The following is an 18,056-nucleotide window of genomic DNA, read 5'->3' as shown; positions in this document are numbered from 1 at the left end:
TTTTGAGAAGCATATTTCCAAACAGAGTGCGGTATCATTTATTCGTCTACATGAAAAAAAAATTCACATAAAATATTCAATTGCAATCAATAATTACATAATTAACAGGAACTAAAAGTATTTAAAAAAAAATTACACTTAACACAGTAATAAAATTTTAATCAGCATGGTAATACTTTTAATAACTCCCCAAATACAAAACAATTATGGGTTTTTCAAATTAATTAAAAGTTTTGAAAATTTATACATCAGAAAGACAAACTTGATGCACAAAGTTAAGAAAAAAAGGAATCATTTGGGAGCATTCTCTTTCCAGGGTAAATGTAAATCCTGATAAGAGCAGGAAACTCTTTATGTAGATGCAGTAGAAACCATACAACTGCTTCAAAAGACCAGATTAAATGACAATAAATCCTTCATAATATGAAATCTCTTAGACTAAAGAATAATGTTGCTATAAATAGTAGATTATTGTTACAGATCTTATTATAATATGGGAGTTTCACTATATTTTGAATCATTCTTCAAACTGAAATAACTGGAGTAATTATGAGGTCATCATGAAAATTTTTTGAAAGATGCATATTTCAGATGCTGATGTGCCTTTTTATCACATTAAAATAAACATTTTGTAATATAACTGAGAATTTATAAGGCTCTTGGGTTGTCCAATCTGGCATTCATCATAATCAGTGTAGTTTGAATATTTGCAAATGGTGTTTAACATAGCTGATCAAAATTAGTATTTTAAGCACTTGATATCGAGACCATAGATAGAGGGGGAGGACATAGGAGTTCCTCCCTGAAGCGTAAGAAAGTGACTAATATACAGTGTACATAGGTAACAGAGCGTATGGTATTTTACTTTCAAACATTGATCCTAGAGGCATACTTCTAATTAAAAAAAGTATACAAAGAACGTGTAGTCATCAGATATGTCATTCATGTTACAAGGAGTTGTATAGTTATTAAAACAAAAATGCTAATGTTTTATACAGACATCCTGTGCTCAAAAACCCAATTAGAAAGTTGTTGCCCCCGCCCTTCCTCTCTCGATGCAAATAAAAAAATGTTTCTAAGTGCAATATTCACTGAGATATTCAAATTTGAAAAACAGATGAAAGTAGGGAAAAAACATGGTTAAATACAGATAAACTGTTTTACCTGCATTGTGGTTGATTGGGGTCTAACATCGGCCTATCCTGAAGCGTTTACATGAGACTGGGGACAACTTTTTGAATTTGATAGAATCCTGGTTGCATGATAGGTGACAGCGGTTTACAGTGAATGGAAAATTTTCTGGTCGGACAGGTGTCACAAGTTGAGTCCCTCAAGAAAGTGTCCTTTATCCCACAATCTTGTCACGGAGATCCGGAAAGTGGCTGGAGTCAACTGGATAGCTAAAGCATCAGACAGAGCAGAATGGAAAAATTTAGAGGAGACCTTCATCCAGCAGTGGATTGAAAATGGTTGTTATTGATGATGATGATGATGAAATCTAGAAGCTATCCATTAGACAACCATAGTTTTTTTATAGGTAGTGTATTATATTTTATCATAATTTTTAGCTTTCTTTCCATTATAGCTTTTATTTTTCGGTTCATGTACTTTAAATATATTTCACATTCATATTTTTTATGGGCATCTTTTTTTCAGCCACCTCGCTTGACATTTTGCCTGTTGCAGCCTTTGTATTTGTATAAATTTGTTTAACCCCAAATTTATGGTGTGACTGATTGTTTTTTGAATGACACTGATGAATACAAAATCACTTAGCTTGTTCATGAGTAACACTCATGGGTGTTTTTCTTTATTCAACATCAAATCACTATTCTCTTAATAAGTAAAAAAAATTACCTAACTAGAATTCATCAACAAAATTTCCTGCAAATAGGCAGTAAGATGTATAAGCTGCACTTGGATAAGAGCATTCTATCGGAACATTTGTAGTGGAACAATTTTCAGAAAACCTAACTCACTTTCAATGAAACTACCCAAATCAGTGATCCTCATTAGAACAGGAATAACTATACCATTCTACTCATAAGTCAAGTGTGGGTTGTTCAAACCCATGATGCAATCATATTCACATTCATCTGGAACCTCTCCCTATTGCTTGGCTTCCCAACAACCCCAATTAGCTTCATGTCATTTGCGAATTTGCTAACAGTCCCATCAATATCCTGATTCAGTTTGTCTATAAAAAGTGAAGAGATTATAGGATCAAGGACACTTATTTGAGGTACTGCACTTGTGACACCTGTCTAATAAGAAAATTTCTCATTCACTATAACCCGCTGTCACCTATCACGCAACTAAGATTCTATCAAATTCACCAAGTTGCCCCCAATCTCATGTAAATGCTTCAAGAAAAACCAGATGTTATACCCATTTCATGTTAGACCCCAAATCAAATGCTTTTTGGAAATCAAGATGGAATGCCCACATTTTTGCTTTTGCCTAAAGAATTACTTACATGGTCATAGAAAGAAAGAAGATCGGTCACACAAGTTCGAAGAAAGAATAAGAAATGAATAAATTCTTTTGTATCATATTTTAAATATAAAAAAAAAATCAATGGTATCTTACATCGCCTTGGTTTAGCTATCACTGGTAATGTAGCATCACTTGGTTCACTAGGACCCGCTTTATTAACAGCTTTCACTCTGAATTCATAACTTTGACCTGGTACCAGATCAGAAACAGTTGCCATTGTTTGATCAGCAGGAACTTCAATGGCTTTTTCCCAGTTTCCATATTTGTCTTTTACTTCCACAATATAGCTACTTATTGGTGAGCCTCCATCATTCTCTGGTGCTTTCCATTTCAGATCAACATGGTCTTTATCCCAATCAGTCACTTCTAAAGATCCAGGTTTTCCTGGCTCATCTGTAATAATATTTATAGGTATAGCAACAACTGTAGTAATAGAGTACTGTTTTGTCTTAAGATCGGATAAATTTCTGAAACATTAGTGATAGATAAACAATGTAAATACAGTAGAATCTTTCAAATCTGGGCACTTCTGTGGGGAATTTTTTTTCAACCGGGGGACTAAGATGTTCTTTTTTTACCTAAATTATATTTTGTCTTTTCCTATTAAATCTCAGCAATGATTTTCTTTTCCTCTCCAATAAATTGTTAGTGTCCACTGATTTTCTGGCTTCTGCAAAAGTGGAAATAATCATGGCACCAGTGTGTCTCAATGAATATGAAAAATAGCTTTGATCAAAAGAACTTTTCTCTCTCCATTTTATTTCTCCACACTGTACAGTTAACTTTAGTGCTTTAGTATTTGTCCAGCATTCTATTTTTTGTGATTATCTAAGTGAATTTCCAAGGATGCCGAAAATATCAAGTGATGTGGCAGGCACAAGACACAAATGAAAACCAACTGCTTTAAGTATATGTGAGAAAGATGAACTTCTTTAAAATCTAAATTGCAGAATGTTGTGTGACGAATTTGGAATCTGAAAATCTACCATTTACAATCTTCAAAAAACAAAAAATATATAGGTATACATATATATTTTTCAGTTTTTTTCAGATCTGAGCAATACCAAAAACAATAATGAATAAACTTTAAAGGGGATTTATTTATTTTTGCATAACTGATATCAATTCTGCATGGAAATGATAGATTATGGTTTTAAAATTAAATTATCTATTATTATGAGTATATATATTGCTCTGTTAATTTTCTTTCAAAGGAAATTATGAATCAAAGTGCTCAAAGAGGTATATTACTGCTATAAATATGAAATAAACAAAATTAAATTAAATCCAGAAAATTCCCTAATTTGGAATCATTGAGGATGTCCCAAGAAGTCTAGGTTAGAGAGGTTCTATTAAAATACTGTTTTAATACACTGGTGTAAGAAATTAAGAGAATTTGCAGACTTGGTCGATTATCTCTAGAACTACTGTACCGATTTTAATGAAATTTGATATGTACATACATTGATACAATACAAAACAAATAACCATTCAATAATTGTAATAAACACGCATGATCGTGCGTAACACTCGTTGGAGTCGGAAGGTATGAAACAGCAGTTGCAGAATAAACAAAAAAATGGGTTAATAGATGGGTTTATAGGGGGCATGGTCCCCTCTTACAGATATACAAGTCTCGCAGCGTGATTTCATACTTGAAATAAGGCAGTTTATCATTTCCTGTGGCAATTGGTCCCACTCATTCAGCAAAGCTGTTTTCATTCCCTGGATGGTTCCCGGAGCGGGGTTGCGAGTTGCAATTGCCCTCCCCAGAGAGTCCCAGACATGCTCTATAGGGTTAAGGTCTGGAGATCTGGCTGGCTAATCCATCCGGCGCGAATATCCTCACTCTCTAGAAAATCGTCGAGCAGAAGAGCTCTATGTGGCCTCGCGTTATCGTCCATTAAAATGAACTCAGGGCCAACTGCTCTCCTCTTACAGATATACAAGTCTCGCAGCGTGATTTCATACTTGAAATAAGGCAGTTTATCATTTCCTGTGGCAATTGGTCCCACTCATTCAGCAAAGCTGTTTTCATTCCCTGGATGGTTCCCGGAAAGGCCCGAAAAGCCCCGCCTTTTCACCCCTGAAAAGGCGAACATAGGGCTCCAAGACCTCATCCCTATACCTCACACTAGTCACAGTGCCTCTTTCAAAGACATGGAGAGGTGTGCGACCATCCAACATGATGCCTGCCCAGACCATTAAACCTCCTCCGCCATAATGGTCGATTTCGCGGACATTGGAGGGTAGGTAGCGGGTCCCTGGTTCTCTCCATATGAACGTACGGCGAGAATCGGTGCTTAGGCTGAACCAGGACTCATCAGTGAAGAGAACGGTCGCCCATTGATACATACTCCAATCTCTATGCTCTCCGCACCATGATAAACGGATTCTCCTGTCCGTAGAAGTGAGCGGGTCGCAAACGGCAGGTCTTCTTGCAAACAACCCTCTCTCATGAAGTCTTTTGGAAACAGTCACCCTTGATACACGGGTTCCTGTGGCTGCATACAAGTCACGAGAAAGCTGAGAAGCTGTAGCACTCCTGTTACGCCTCGCTATAATCGACAAATGGCGATCTTCTCTGGCCGTCGTGGCTCTTGGATGACCTTGCCCAGGCTTTCTCTCGATGGATCCGGTATCCTGGAACTGTTTCCATAAGTTACACACGACGCTGGGCGTTAAATTGAACTCTCTACAAATCTGGACTTGAGATTGGCCTGCTTCTAGCCTCCCCACAATTCTCAACCTCATTCCATCATCTGAACGTTGGTGGTTACTCATTTTTACTGTTACAATTTGAAATTAATCGATTACTGCAAAAGAACACCAAGAAATTCGCAGAAGTGTGCTAGCGAACGAAATGCGCCTTATCTTGCGCGCACTTATAAAGCCTGTTTCTCTACTACTTAACCAAACACCAACTCTGGCCATATCACTATATATTGCAATTTACTGCCATTAGTGAGATTGGCTGGAAGCGAAGGCGCTGTCTATTGGTGGTCGCCTCGGGTTCGTTAGGGAAAATATCTTATCGATATCCTCCCTTGGGTTCGAACCCGGGACCTTGACAACAACTTTCACGATGGTAGACGAGCATCTTACCACCATACCACTCGGGCACAACCTGTTTCTCTACTGGCTCCGCCTACACACACGTGTACGTTTACGTATTTGACGTACAAGATTTGCATTTTTGTCTAGAAGCAGTGGTTTTACATTCAGTTCAGTTCTTTTCATGAAATTCAATAAAATATGCAAATTCTCTTAATTTATTTCACCAGGGTATTATATTTTTCAAAAAAAATTTCATAATGAATCAATGATCAAAATCGTCATTCAAAAAATAATAATAGTCAAGCATGGATATCTTACCAGTAATTTAAAAAGTAAAAATAAAATAAGTATTTTGAATGTCAAATTTATATTTTGGGCTTCATTTATTCATTTTCATATAAGGTGCAATTAAAAATGGGAGTGCATGAATTTCCCATTCTTCCAGTTTAGTCATTATATAAAAGCTGTTATATATAGAAAAATGAAAAAAACAAAACAACTTGATCTCCACTGAAATTATTTCATTCAGAACTTATTTTCAAGCACGATGTTTATGCATGGTTTTTAAAAGCTTCATGAATATTAAATTGCTAATAATTCAAAAGTATAATAAAAATTTATCACAACATAATTTTAAGAAGAAAATAACAAGAAAAAGTTGAATTGCTCAAATTTGCAAATTTTAGCACATTAGATTTTATCACTAGTATCAAGTTGATTAGTCTTTCTATTAAACCAATATCTGCTTTTGAGAGTATGGTGATTCAGCACTACACAAATCAGTAAAAAGTGTCTCTGCCTTAAGTAGAGAGGTCCAGCTCAACATACATCACAAGTGCAGAAGCTGGGCTAAGTACAACCCTTGCTACACTGAGGAGGTATTAGTTCATTTGTGTGAGGCCTGTTTGATGTGAGTAATACTGAGGATTCAGAAATGTTCTGGATGCAGAAATTTTAAAGCTCTAAAATCAAAACAAATTATAAATTTTACCAACAAATCTTGAATAGTTATACAAAAATAATTGAAAGAAAATCATAATTTTGTGCATATAATCCATGGGCATAATATCCATATATACGAATTTCACTACTTTGAGAAAAAGTTTCATTTTATAGATTATAATAGGAAATAATCTGTATGTGAAAATTTCATTTATTCATAATGAAATATAAGGAATAAAATAGGTATTTTTTCACATATTTGGAGAAAAATACAATTTTTTTTACTCGCAATCTATATGCCATCTACAAATCTATAAAAAAATATTTTTTTACAATTTAGTTTTTCAAATATTTATTTCCATTCCTTACCTCTCAAAAAAAAAACCCTGCTGATATAAGTTGCAGATAATCTGCACAAAGAAATTACAATGTTTTATTTACTATTTAAGAAAATACAGCATTTTTTGACTGATACATAAAACAAAAGAAAGCGTTTAATGCATCAAAATGATATCTTTTATACTAGAGCTGAAAATTTAATGTTTATGTTGCATTTATGATGATAATACTCAAGAAATGTAATTGATATAGTATACCATGGGCTGAATAGAATATATTTCTGCCCCAATCTTTCTTTTTCACTCTCGTCTGACTCATGAAAAAAGTATTTTTAAATGGTTATTTGATTGGTTGGGTTGACTAAGATTTCAACACCCTCATTCTCATTTTTTCAGTTATTAAACAGAATTATGCCCACAAAAAAATGCATATTTTCCAGCATATAATATAAAGATTATATTATTTAAAAAAAACAACAGAATTTCTTAGTGCGGATTATATACCGCAGCATCTCATCTGCAGCTTTTTTTTCTCTGAGAGGTTGGAATAGAAATAAATATTTTATATCCCCTATTTGTGAGGAGAATATTTTTTCAAATATTTAAAGATTGCATTTATATGTGAGTAGAAAAATAAAAAAAATTTTACGAAAACGTGACAAACAACCATTCCATTCCTCAAAAAGATTTCACTATTAATGAATAAAATTTTCACAGATTATACGTCGTTATGCACTGAATTTTTTTGTAGTAAAATTAGCATCTGCAGATATTTCCCATCTCCCAGATGATTATATGCAGGAAAAGATCTTATTATCTAGTAGGTAAAACTTTTTAATTATTAAATTCTTCAGCAGGAAAATGTTAATCAAGACTGAAATAAAGGTCTTCAATTTTTATCATTCCAGTAAAACTAAATCACATTTACTAAATTTTACACAAACATCTTTTTATTCATTCACATTAAATCAATTGAGTATATTAACTTATTTTTAAACTATTAATAATTACCAAAGGGATTTTTGGCTATTATTCCTTCCTTTGTCTCTAAAGGTTCGGATTCCCCTTCTTTGTTCAAAGCTCGAACACGGAACTTGAACTTCTTATTTGGTGTCAGTCCTGTTACATCCATACCTAAATTAAACGTTAGAAAAGTAATATAAAAATGAACAAAACATTATATATGTATCTCTCTAGAAGCCGTGAATATCAATTAACATGTATCTTAGTCAGTGAATGAGAATGATGATTATGAAGTTCTAATAAATTAGAAGCTAAAGTGCATTCAATATTTCTAGATTTTTCGTGGATTAATAGTTGCCAGCTATGTAGTACCTCCCATTTGTGCTATGAATGAAATAAGAAAAAAGTTATCATCATGCATATAGTGAGTTATTGGCATAGGAAAGATCAATCATTCTATAACTGAGATAAATGATATTACCAGATTTTCTAATGCACCAGCTTGGAAGTAATTAAAATTATTAAAAACTAGAACAAATTTTGATTATTAAATTAAAAAAAAACATCAAAGGCAATACAAATATGAATTCGTGGCCACAATAGGAATTTGTATTGCCTTTGACCATAATAAATATGGGTACCAATTTTAAATGCAGAAACACAAAATGAAAGGAAAGGACAACAGAAATCTGAGAAAAAAAAACTAAATATAAAAATAAGATTCACTGTCTGTTGTATCTGGCAACAAGATGTAAAAACAGTAGCCAAGCTCATCCAGTTTATGTGTTTATGTCCTGTATCAATTCCTGGTTACATTGCTGGTTGCTGCGTTATGTCTTTGTCTATATTGTATACATTATTTATTAATCCAGTTAGTTCTTGTTATGTTTTCATTAATAAATGGTATATATTAACATCACATGTCTTGAATTAGTCTCACCTCGGATAAAATAATTGGCAACAAGATACAGAAACTCCGGTAAGTCGCTTTCACTTTGTTATCGAACAAAGATAGATCCTGAAAATTCAACAAATTTTTTTGCACATTTCAAACTCAACAATAGGAATTCGGACATTTTTATCGACCCAGACGCAGTTAAAGCAACTAGCTTTAATTCAAACATTCAATACTTTCAATCCAAATGAAGAATCTTTCATAATGTATATTCAATGCTTCAAAAATTTTCTTAAAAACGTGTCATCCAACAAAGAATTGTGTGCTCAAATATTTCTGAACTCTGTAGGTGTGTCTCTAATTATAATACTTTAGCAGCATTGGCTTTGCCACGCCTACCGAACGAGCTCACATATATGATGAACTGATCGAAGCATTCAAATCCATCTGTGTCCAAAGAAAAACATAGTATTGGCACAACACCAATTTTTGTTTACCTATCAGACAGAAAATCGAACAATCGCGGATTATGTAGCAACTCTGCGATGGGATACTATCAACTGCGAGTTCGTGTCACCTTGCCAATGCAAAACATCTGTATCGAATATATTCCTATGTGTGCAGTTTGTCCGTAGAATTCGGGACAACTCAATACGTGAGCAACTTTTACAATCTGAAATTCTTGAATTTGATGACATTTTGGAGAGAGCAATAGCTCTTGAAGCATCAAAAATTGACTGTCACAAACTTTAAAAAAAATCAACAAGTGCAACTTTTGATGAAGTCAACAAAGTTGTGAAATCTAGACCAGCAAAACATTGCTCAAGTAACTCACGAAACACAGCTGTCTCTTATCCAAGAAGTAAGAACCACCACCATTCCAAATCCAGTTCCAGAATAGACTTTGTAAAATTGGGTATACAAAATCTTTGCATTCATTGTAGTCACAATAATCACATTGTAAATGATTGCAAAATGAATCCAAAATCTCTCAAGTGCAGTGCCTGTAAGAAAATCTGTCACCTCAGAAAAGTATGCATTAAGACACTGCTAAGACACTGCTAGATGAACAGAGTGAATATCCATCAGAATTCAAATCAACCAATCATGTGTCCAATGCTGAAGCTTTTTGTAGTTATGGTGTGCAACAAATCATCGACATGTTTCAACACTACAAACGACTGAAGGATATCAACAAATATTTCATCACGATCAACATTGAAGGTCGAGAGGTAAGACTCAAAGTGGATTCTGGTGCAGGATTTACATTTATTCCACACAATGAGTTCCATATGCTGAACATTCGAACACAACTTCAAAACTCAACTGTCACTTTTTGATCATACACTGGTAATGTGTTCCTGCCAGATGGAAAAGTTGATGTGAATGTGGAGTACCCAGGGAAAACATCCTGTGAAGAACTCTATGTTGTTCTAGGGAAATATGATGACTTATTAGGATGTGTTTGGATAAGGCACCTGAAAATAAGCCTAGAAGATATCGACTCTCAAAAACCAGCTGATTTGGGAACATTACAAGTTTAACAAACCAAGTGCATGGATGGCATCATTTCTAGATATCCTAAAATTTTTGAAGAAAAAGTTGATTGCATCCCAGGTTTCAAAGTCTCATTGCAGCTATGTGCAAATTGCAAACCAGTTTTTCACAAGGAAGGCGAAGTTCCTTATGCCTTTAGCTAAAAAGTCATGTTCCAGACTCTGCCACGAAGCTGGGCTGGAAGAGATCTCGGCAACGGGATAAGTCCAGTGGCAAAGTTCTGGCGTTCATTCATTCAGCTAAAAAGTCAATCAAGAACTGCACACGCTTGAATCCTAAGGAATCATATCAAAAGTTGCAACAGTAATTGGGGATCACCATCTGTAGTCATTCCTAAATCTGATGGAAATGTATGGCTCTTTGTAGACTACAAGATTGGTGTCAACGAGCATCTTGTTAGTGCTAATTATCCAATTCATCGAACTGATGAGATCCTGAATAGTCTCCTAAACTCAAAATATTTCTGCCGGCTAGATTTGTTCAAAGCCTATCTTCATGTTCCAGGAAACCTTGTCTACTCATCGTGGAACCTACCACATGAATAGGCTATCTTTTGGCATCAAAGCAGCACCTTGTGAATTCAACCGAATAATCGACCAAGTCCTTCAAGGGATACCCAAGACTCTCTCGTACTTCGACAACATAATTGTGCACAGTACCACACGAGAAGAATGTGCTGGAAACCTTGAACTGTGCGTTCAGAGAGTACAGGAATATGATCTGCACCTGAATAAGAAAATAAGTGTTAATTTTTTCAAGAACGTATTGAGTACCTAGGACATACTGTGGAATTCAACAAAATTTCCAAAAGTGCTGAGAAAGTTAGGGAAATTACAGAAATTCCATGTCCATCAAATGTGGAAGAATTACGCTGATTTCTCAGCATGGTCACATATTATTCAAGATTTCTACCAAATATTTCCACTGACACATACCCCCTGCAACAACTCCTTCAAAAAGATTCAAAGTTCCGATGGTCAGCAGCATGTGAAGCAGCCTTTATCAAACTGGAAATGGAAATGTCAATTGACCGAACTCTAACTCCATATCATCCAAACTTACCAGTTGTCCTGATATGTGATGCTAGTCCTGTTGATACCGTCGGTATCTTGGCACACATTATTGATGGTCAAGAAAGATCTATTGGGTTTGCTACAAGATCTTTGACGAAAGCCGAAAAAACTATTCACATTCTACCTTCATCAAACCTTCTATGTTCTCAACCCTTGCAATGTTATCTGACATTTTTGCTATGCACAGATATCCATGCACAATTGTTTCAAACAATGCAGCAATTTTTGTCAGTGACCAGTTCAAATCTTATACTAAAAATGCAATCTTTCAGAAGCTTATTGTACCTGGATATCCCGCTACTAATGGCTTGGCCGAGCAAAAGGTACAGGCATTGAAAAATCAATTGAAAACAATGTCCAATGAGCCAAATTTAATACATGTGAAAGTGAGAGAAATAGTTTTTTGATATCGAGCCACTCCATTGTCAAATGGTAAAACTCCAGCTGAAATGTATTTGCAACGCAACATCTGTATTCAACTCAATGCTCTTCGACCCAGGAAACACATTAAGAACACTGAACACACAATCAAGTCTAGACAATTAAGCATGGGAGATAGAATACAAGCCCAATGTTATATCAACAATCAAACTATATGAAACTTGGTACTGTCATTCAAAAATTTGGAAAACTTTACTATCAAGTGAAGTTAGATGATGGCTATTCTTTCAAAAGACACATTGATTAACTGAGAAGAAAACAAGAAGATTCCAAAAAAGTCAGTCTCCTTCATACCAACTACTAAATTTAATGATAATGAGGATTTTGATGAACATGGGTGGAGATGCGTCAAAGGTGGAGTAGACTGATGTAATGTATATATGAATTGACATCATCATCGTGCCCCCCCCCCCCACACTTCCAAGTCTATCTCCGCCTATACTGACGAACATATTCAACAACAACCCAGATGGCAAGATTTTGTTATCCAGGAATGTATCAGCAACAACCTGATTACTCCCAGAATTCAGATATTCAACCGCAACCAAGAAACAGCCAGGATGTACCAGTCACAGATCTACCTAATACCCAGCTTTGAAGGTCAACACGGGAACGCGGATCTCCATCATACCTGAAAGAGTATGTCCCAGATTAACTGTTCAATTAAGTGTGAGAGAACTGTTTTATCTGACAACAAGATGTATAAACAGTAGTCAAGACCATCCAATTTATGGGCTTATGTCCTGTATCAATTCCCGGTCACATTGCCGGTTGCTGCGTTATGTCTTTGACTATATTCTATACATTATTTATTAATCCAGTTAGTTTTCGTTATGTTTTCATTAATAAATAGTATATAATAACATCACATGTCTTCAATCTCTCAGTCTCACTTCAGATAAAATAAAAATATGTTTGCCCATCAACTAACAATGAATAGCTTCTCCATTATTCCCTAGATGCATATCATATTCCTTTTTAATCATGTTTTTAATAATATTTAATGTTAATTGTCATACCATTTATGATAACTAAGGGTATGCTATTTCATTTATTCACAACCCTGTTAGAAAGACACTTTGCGCTTTGCACTTTGACATTGCAACCTGAAATCACTCTTACCAATCTATACTGGTGTTCTCATGTGAAACACTGAATCAATGATGTGCTAACAGCTCAAGGTCACTATTTTCTTTCTCTGGGCTGTACAACTATGAAATACACCATAGGCAGATATGACATATTACTATTCCAAGTGCAGAAGAAACATGTCCATGCACGTAAAATGAAAATTAGAGGGAAGTTTCTTATGACCCATCTTATCCATCCAGTTTTTAATTTTGAAAACTTCAATCATATACCATGACACATACCGTCTTCCAATAAAAAAAATATTTAAAAAATCTTCCAAGTCCTGTGTAACAGCAAGAGCCTGTGTGGCTCTTCTCTGTGCCTCCTCAACCAAGTCTTTATCTTTCTGTAGGTATGGCCTCTAAAACTGTAGGCTAGAATGAACTAAGCCATGTAAAAGCAGGATAATGACAGTAGAAGTACGAGAAGAGACCTATTTAGGTATCAACCAAGTAATCCATTTGCCTTTTTACAACGATAGGAAAATGTCCAGAAAACCTAAACCGCTTATCAATGAAAACGTAGAAATTGCAAATCACTTGAATTTATGTTCTTTATTAACTCCACAATGCATCTCTTCTTGAAATTCAATATATTCATAATCAATAAGAGTTCTTAAGTCTTTGTTGAATCATTAGTCTAATTTCTGGGAACAGTGACATAAATTCAGAATGTATACAGATGAATATAGGCTGTTATGTTGTAGATAAAGTTCTCTTTGAATAGAGTTGTAACTTTTTTGAATGAATTATATTAAACCATAGTCAACTATGGATTTGCATTAATCATCAAACACAAAGATTTTGCTTAAGAATAGCAAAACAAAAAAGAATGAATTTATGAAATAAATTACTAGGTTCTTTTGTTTTTCCAACTGGGATCCAAACACCAGTGTCTTCATCCATTTTTTCAACTAAATAGCCATCTAATGGGATGCCACCATCATCCTCAGGGCGTTTCCAGTGAAGTTTACATCCATCCTTGTGAACATCAGAAACGTCTAGTGGTCCTTGAGGTGCTGAAGGCTTATCTGCAAAATTAAAAAATCAGACCAGGAAAAAAAGTATTTTCATGATCAATGAACAAATGTTAGATTAAATGCTATGATAAATTAAACATATTAATCAAGTTCAACTGAAAATATTTTTCATAAACAGCATAGATCACTTTTTGCTTTATCATCAAATCATTATGACAAGAAATTAATTCAATTTAACAGTGTAACCCTTTGTCAGGCATAATGAACGTGACAGGTGAACCACGAAAAATGTTTTCAAATATCAAAAGCCTAACTTGAAAGTAGAAATTCAGAGTGATAATATCTGTCTTTATAGAGATATAGATGGCTTTTTTCTCAGCCAGAGATATCAAGGAAACAGTTATTTTCCGGATATTATGTTATTTACAAAATTACATAATTACGTCATTACCGGGTAGCATGCTTGCCCGGTATGCAAGAGGGCCTGGGTTCGAGTCCCGGCGGAGACTTGATGACTTTTCTTTCCGAGCTCACCTCAGCATAATATCCGGAAAATAACTGTTTCCTTGATCAGTCTTTATCTTAAACTATTGCCAGTGCCATCTTAATGCGTGGGCCCATCTGGGCATGGCCTGGGGGCCTCAGAAAAATGAGAAGTAGATGAATATTTTTATAATTTAACAGGTAAGGCCTCAGTAAAATCACTTGGCCCGGGGGACCATGATGCTCTTAAGACGGCCCTGAATATTGCAAGTCATTTTTGTGGTGGTTCATAATATATGCATTTTTTCATGATAGAAATTTTCACCTCACAGATGCATTCAAAGTTTAAAGTTCACAAATGTTGTTCAAAATTTTTTTTGTGTATTCTCCCTCTATAAAATTCTCAAAAGTTATTGAATTAATACATTGATTTGTGAAAAAAAAAATTTCAATTCAAAACTTGTTAGCATTCAAAGTGATATAAAGCAATCTAGTTAATTTTTTCTTATCCCCTTATTGAAAAAAAAAAGTATTTTAAGATTTGTATATGTTTTTATATTGAAGGCTGAATAAAAATTTATTCTGGAAAAATAAAAAGAATGTTTGTACATTGTTCTCGCTTATTTTTCTATTTCAATAGGAAGTTTTCATACAAACTTGTAAAGTTTTGGTTGTGCCTAGTAAAGAGTTAATCTAATGCAGTGATTCTCAGCCAGTGCTCTGCCAAGCCGTTGAAGCTCCGCGTGCACTTCCCAAGGGCTCTGCAGCCGCTCGAGAAAAATAAAGTAAATCAGTAAATTTGATTTAAAAAAAAGATGTCCCTGGGACCATTGGCGTAAGCAAAGGAGGGTTGGGGTTCTAACCCCCCCCCCAAGCCGAGATTATAGTGTTATTTTGCAGGAAAAGACATAACCCCCCCCCCCATAACAACATAAAAAAACAAAATATGAGAGGAACAAAAATTGAAACCCTCCTCTTGGGAATCCACCATAGAAATTATATACTAAAAAGGGCTCTGTGAGTCAATAAAGCTTGAGAACCACTGACCTAGTGCCATGTTAATAACAATTTGTTCAACCACCATATAAAAATGACATGATAGTTAGATAATTAAGGAAACATGTCAAATTGATACACTTGTCATAGGTTTTGTATAAAAAACTGTGTAATTTGATATGGTGCTGTACTGTACTGAGTTTCTTTCATTTCATCGACATTAAAAAACAATATCTTGACCTATTTAAAAAAAAATTTCAATAAGTTTTCACTCTATCCTATATACAGTCTAATCCCATTTTAGAAATAATCTTGTTGCAACGGACACTTTTCTAATCCTCCAGATAAGTTTGCATAGGGAAAACGGAAATACATGGAATTCCTTTATAACGAAATTTCACTATAATGAAGTGATTTCTCCTGTCTCTTGGAGTGCGTTATAACAGGATTCAACTGCACTATGCAAAACAATTATGAAGTATTATTCATTTCATAATTTGGAAATACAATGGACTTATGAGTGACATAGGAAATGTCTTAAAATATAAAGAAACTTTGGCTAACCAGTATCTTGGTTTACAAATTTTTCAGCTTACAAAGATATTTTTAACAGTTTTCCAGCCTAGGCTAATAAATGTTTTGGTGGCTGCGGATTCTCACTGACTAACATAACACAGCTGCATTGTGAACTGAATTTTCATGCCTATCGCCATCAGAATTACTGTCACTTGAGTCAGATTAATTTAGCTTTTCAGCCTTTAAATAATATATTTTCCAGGTATACCTCTATTCTATTTCTTTTCAAAAAGTTTTCGAACCATTCCATGTAACATGAAAGATTAAACTAAGAGAAAATGCATTGAAAAAAGGATGCAAGAAATGCATAACCCCACATACTTGAAGGTTCTCAGTGTATATGTTAAGACTCTTGGCATCAAACTGAACATGCTGGACATTCTAGGAGCTTACCTATTCCATCACATAGCACACACCTACAAATCAGACTTGGTTATGAAGTTGAGTTAAAATTTTCAGTACTTCTAGACTAGTGTTTCCCAAAGTAGGTAATATCACCCCCCAACCCCAGGGAATAAGGGAATGGTCATTAGAAGGTATTGGTATAATGCAGAATTGTATGAGTAGAGGGGGAGGTGATGGGAAAAAAATTCTGAAGGGAGTGGTGGAACAAATAGTTGAAACTATGTTCTAGAATTTTGAGACGATAGTTTCCCAAACTTTCTTGTCCCTTCAGAAATATTTTTCTCCCATCGCCCCCCCAACGCAATGTAACCCATAGGATCCTATGTTATACTCATAGTTTCTACCGTCCCGTGGAACTTTCCATCACCCCCAAGTGGGCATTAATGCCCACATTGTGAATCACTGATTTAGACCATTCAAACAGGGTTGAATCTATCAAGTTTAGGAAATCACTTCAGTTAATCAAGTTCTGCTTATATTCAATAGTATAATGAGTAAGATATGTGTGGGTTTTGGTATTGTGGCATATAAAATGCATGTAGAAAAAAATATGTAACTGTAATGAACATATTTTTTCCTCACTAGGTGTTCATTATGTTTTATTTCTTTTACTTGTGTTGTTAAATTGCTTTGTGATACAATCTAGTCAAATATGCAATAAACCATGATAAATCGTCATTACAAGTTGATGCATACATTTCATTTAAACAACCCCACATACTGAATCATGTCCTGTTCAACAATATGGGAAATTGAAATCGTTCAAGTTAAATATATCAACACCTATATTGGCAGCTTAATCTAACACCAGAAGTGAAGACATCATTACAGGAACTCATTGTGTAAAGTAGCTCATCATATTAGACCAGGTGATATGATTTAGAAATTTACAACACATTTTAATAAAGTAAAGCATACTGATGAGAAAGGTAAACACTTAATGCAAATATTTATACCAGAAATGTTATTGTCTACAGCGCCACCACAAACTCTTGCCTGGCTAACAGTATGGAAAAATTTGGTTTGATCTAACAATGGTTTTTTTTTTACATGTAAAGTACAAAATTATTTACAATCATATGTACCATATTTACCCAAATCTAAGTTGCACCTAATTGCTCAGGTGTAAAAAAGTGAATTTTTTTTCCAACGTTGCCATCAGTTCTATAATCCCACCCAAATAAATTGGTTGTAGTTCTAAGAAAAGCATTGCACATTAGATTTGAATAAATATGGTTAACTAAATACTTTTATTAAAACATTCTCACCCAAAACTGTAACAAGTGCAGAAGCTGTATCAGTTCCAGAACTGTTTGAAGCATTTATAACAAATTTTCCATTTTCAGATCTGGTAGCTCGTCTTATAATCAGTTTGGAATTATAGTCTTCATTATTAAGAGAAACATGACCACCATCTTTGACGACATCACTGTTAATACTCCAAGTAATTGTTGGCGGAGGCTCCCCAATGATATTGACATCAAACTTTATAATTTGGCCAGCTTTAACTGTGATATCTTGAACTGCTCTGCGATCAATTTGTGGAGCCACTAAGTAAAAAACAAAACTTGAACTAAAAAAATACTTTAACAACTTTTTTAAAAACTATGAAGTTCATAGACATCTTAATTGTTTTGAAATTTGATGCAGTTGTGTGGGTGTCTATATATGTTATATCTAAAGCCTGAAATCGGCCAGTTTGCAAATTAGCTAATTTCATTGCA

General features: G+C 34.5%; 1 protein-coding gene across 4 annotated transcripts in view; it reads right to left on the bottom strand.

Annotated features, from left to right (window-relative positions):
• The window catches only part of LOC149065606 (twitchin-like), an 834,903-nt gene that overhangs the window by 372,721 nt on the left and 444,126 nt on the right, over nucleotides 1-18,056 (bottom strand). For all 4 annotated transcript variants that reach the window (XM_089253452.1, XM_089253454.1, XM_089253453.1 and 1 more), the window contains 4 exons: nucleotides 17,601-17,882; nucleotides 13,747-13,923; nucleotides 7,845-7,967; nucleotides 2,590-2,889 (listed from right to left, as the gene is read on the bottom strand). In XM_089253452.1, the coding sequence (XP_089109578.1) occupies nucleotides 2,590-2,889; nucleotides 7,845-7,967; nucleotides 13,747-13,923; nucleotides 17,601-17,882 (882 nt within the window). The remainder of the gene's footprint in view (nucleotides 1-2,589; nucleotides 2,890-7,844; nucleotides 7,968-13,746; nucleotides 13,924-17,600; nucleotides 17,883-18,056) is intronic.

Source organism: Pholcus phalangioides, unplaced genomic scaffold (assembly GCF_987345545.1).
Source record: "Pholcus phalangioides strain wild (caught in Gottingen) unplaced genomic scaffold, Ppha-v1.0 ptg000039l_1, whole genome shotgun sequence".
Taxonomy (NCBI): Eukaryota; Metazoa; Arthropoda; class Arachnida; order Araneae; family Pholcidae; genus Pholcus; species Pholcus phalangioides.
The sequence above is the reverse complement of the archived record's forward strand: the minus strand, read 5'-3'. Positions and strand labels throughout refer to the sequence as shown.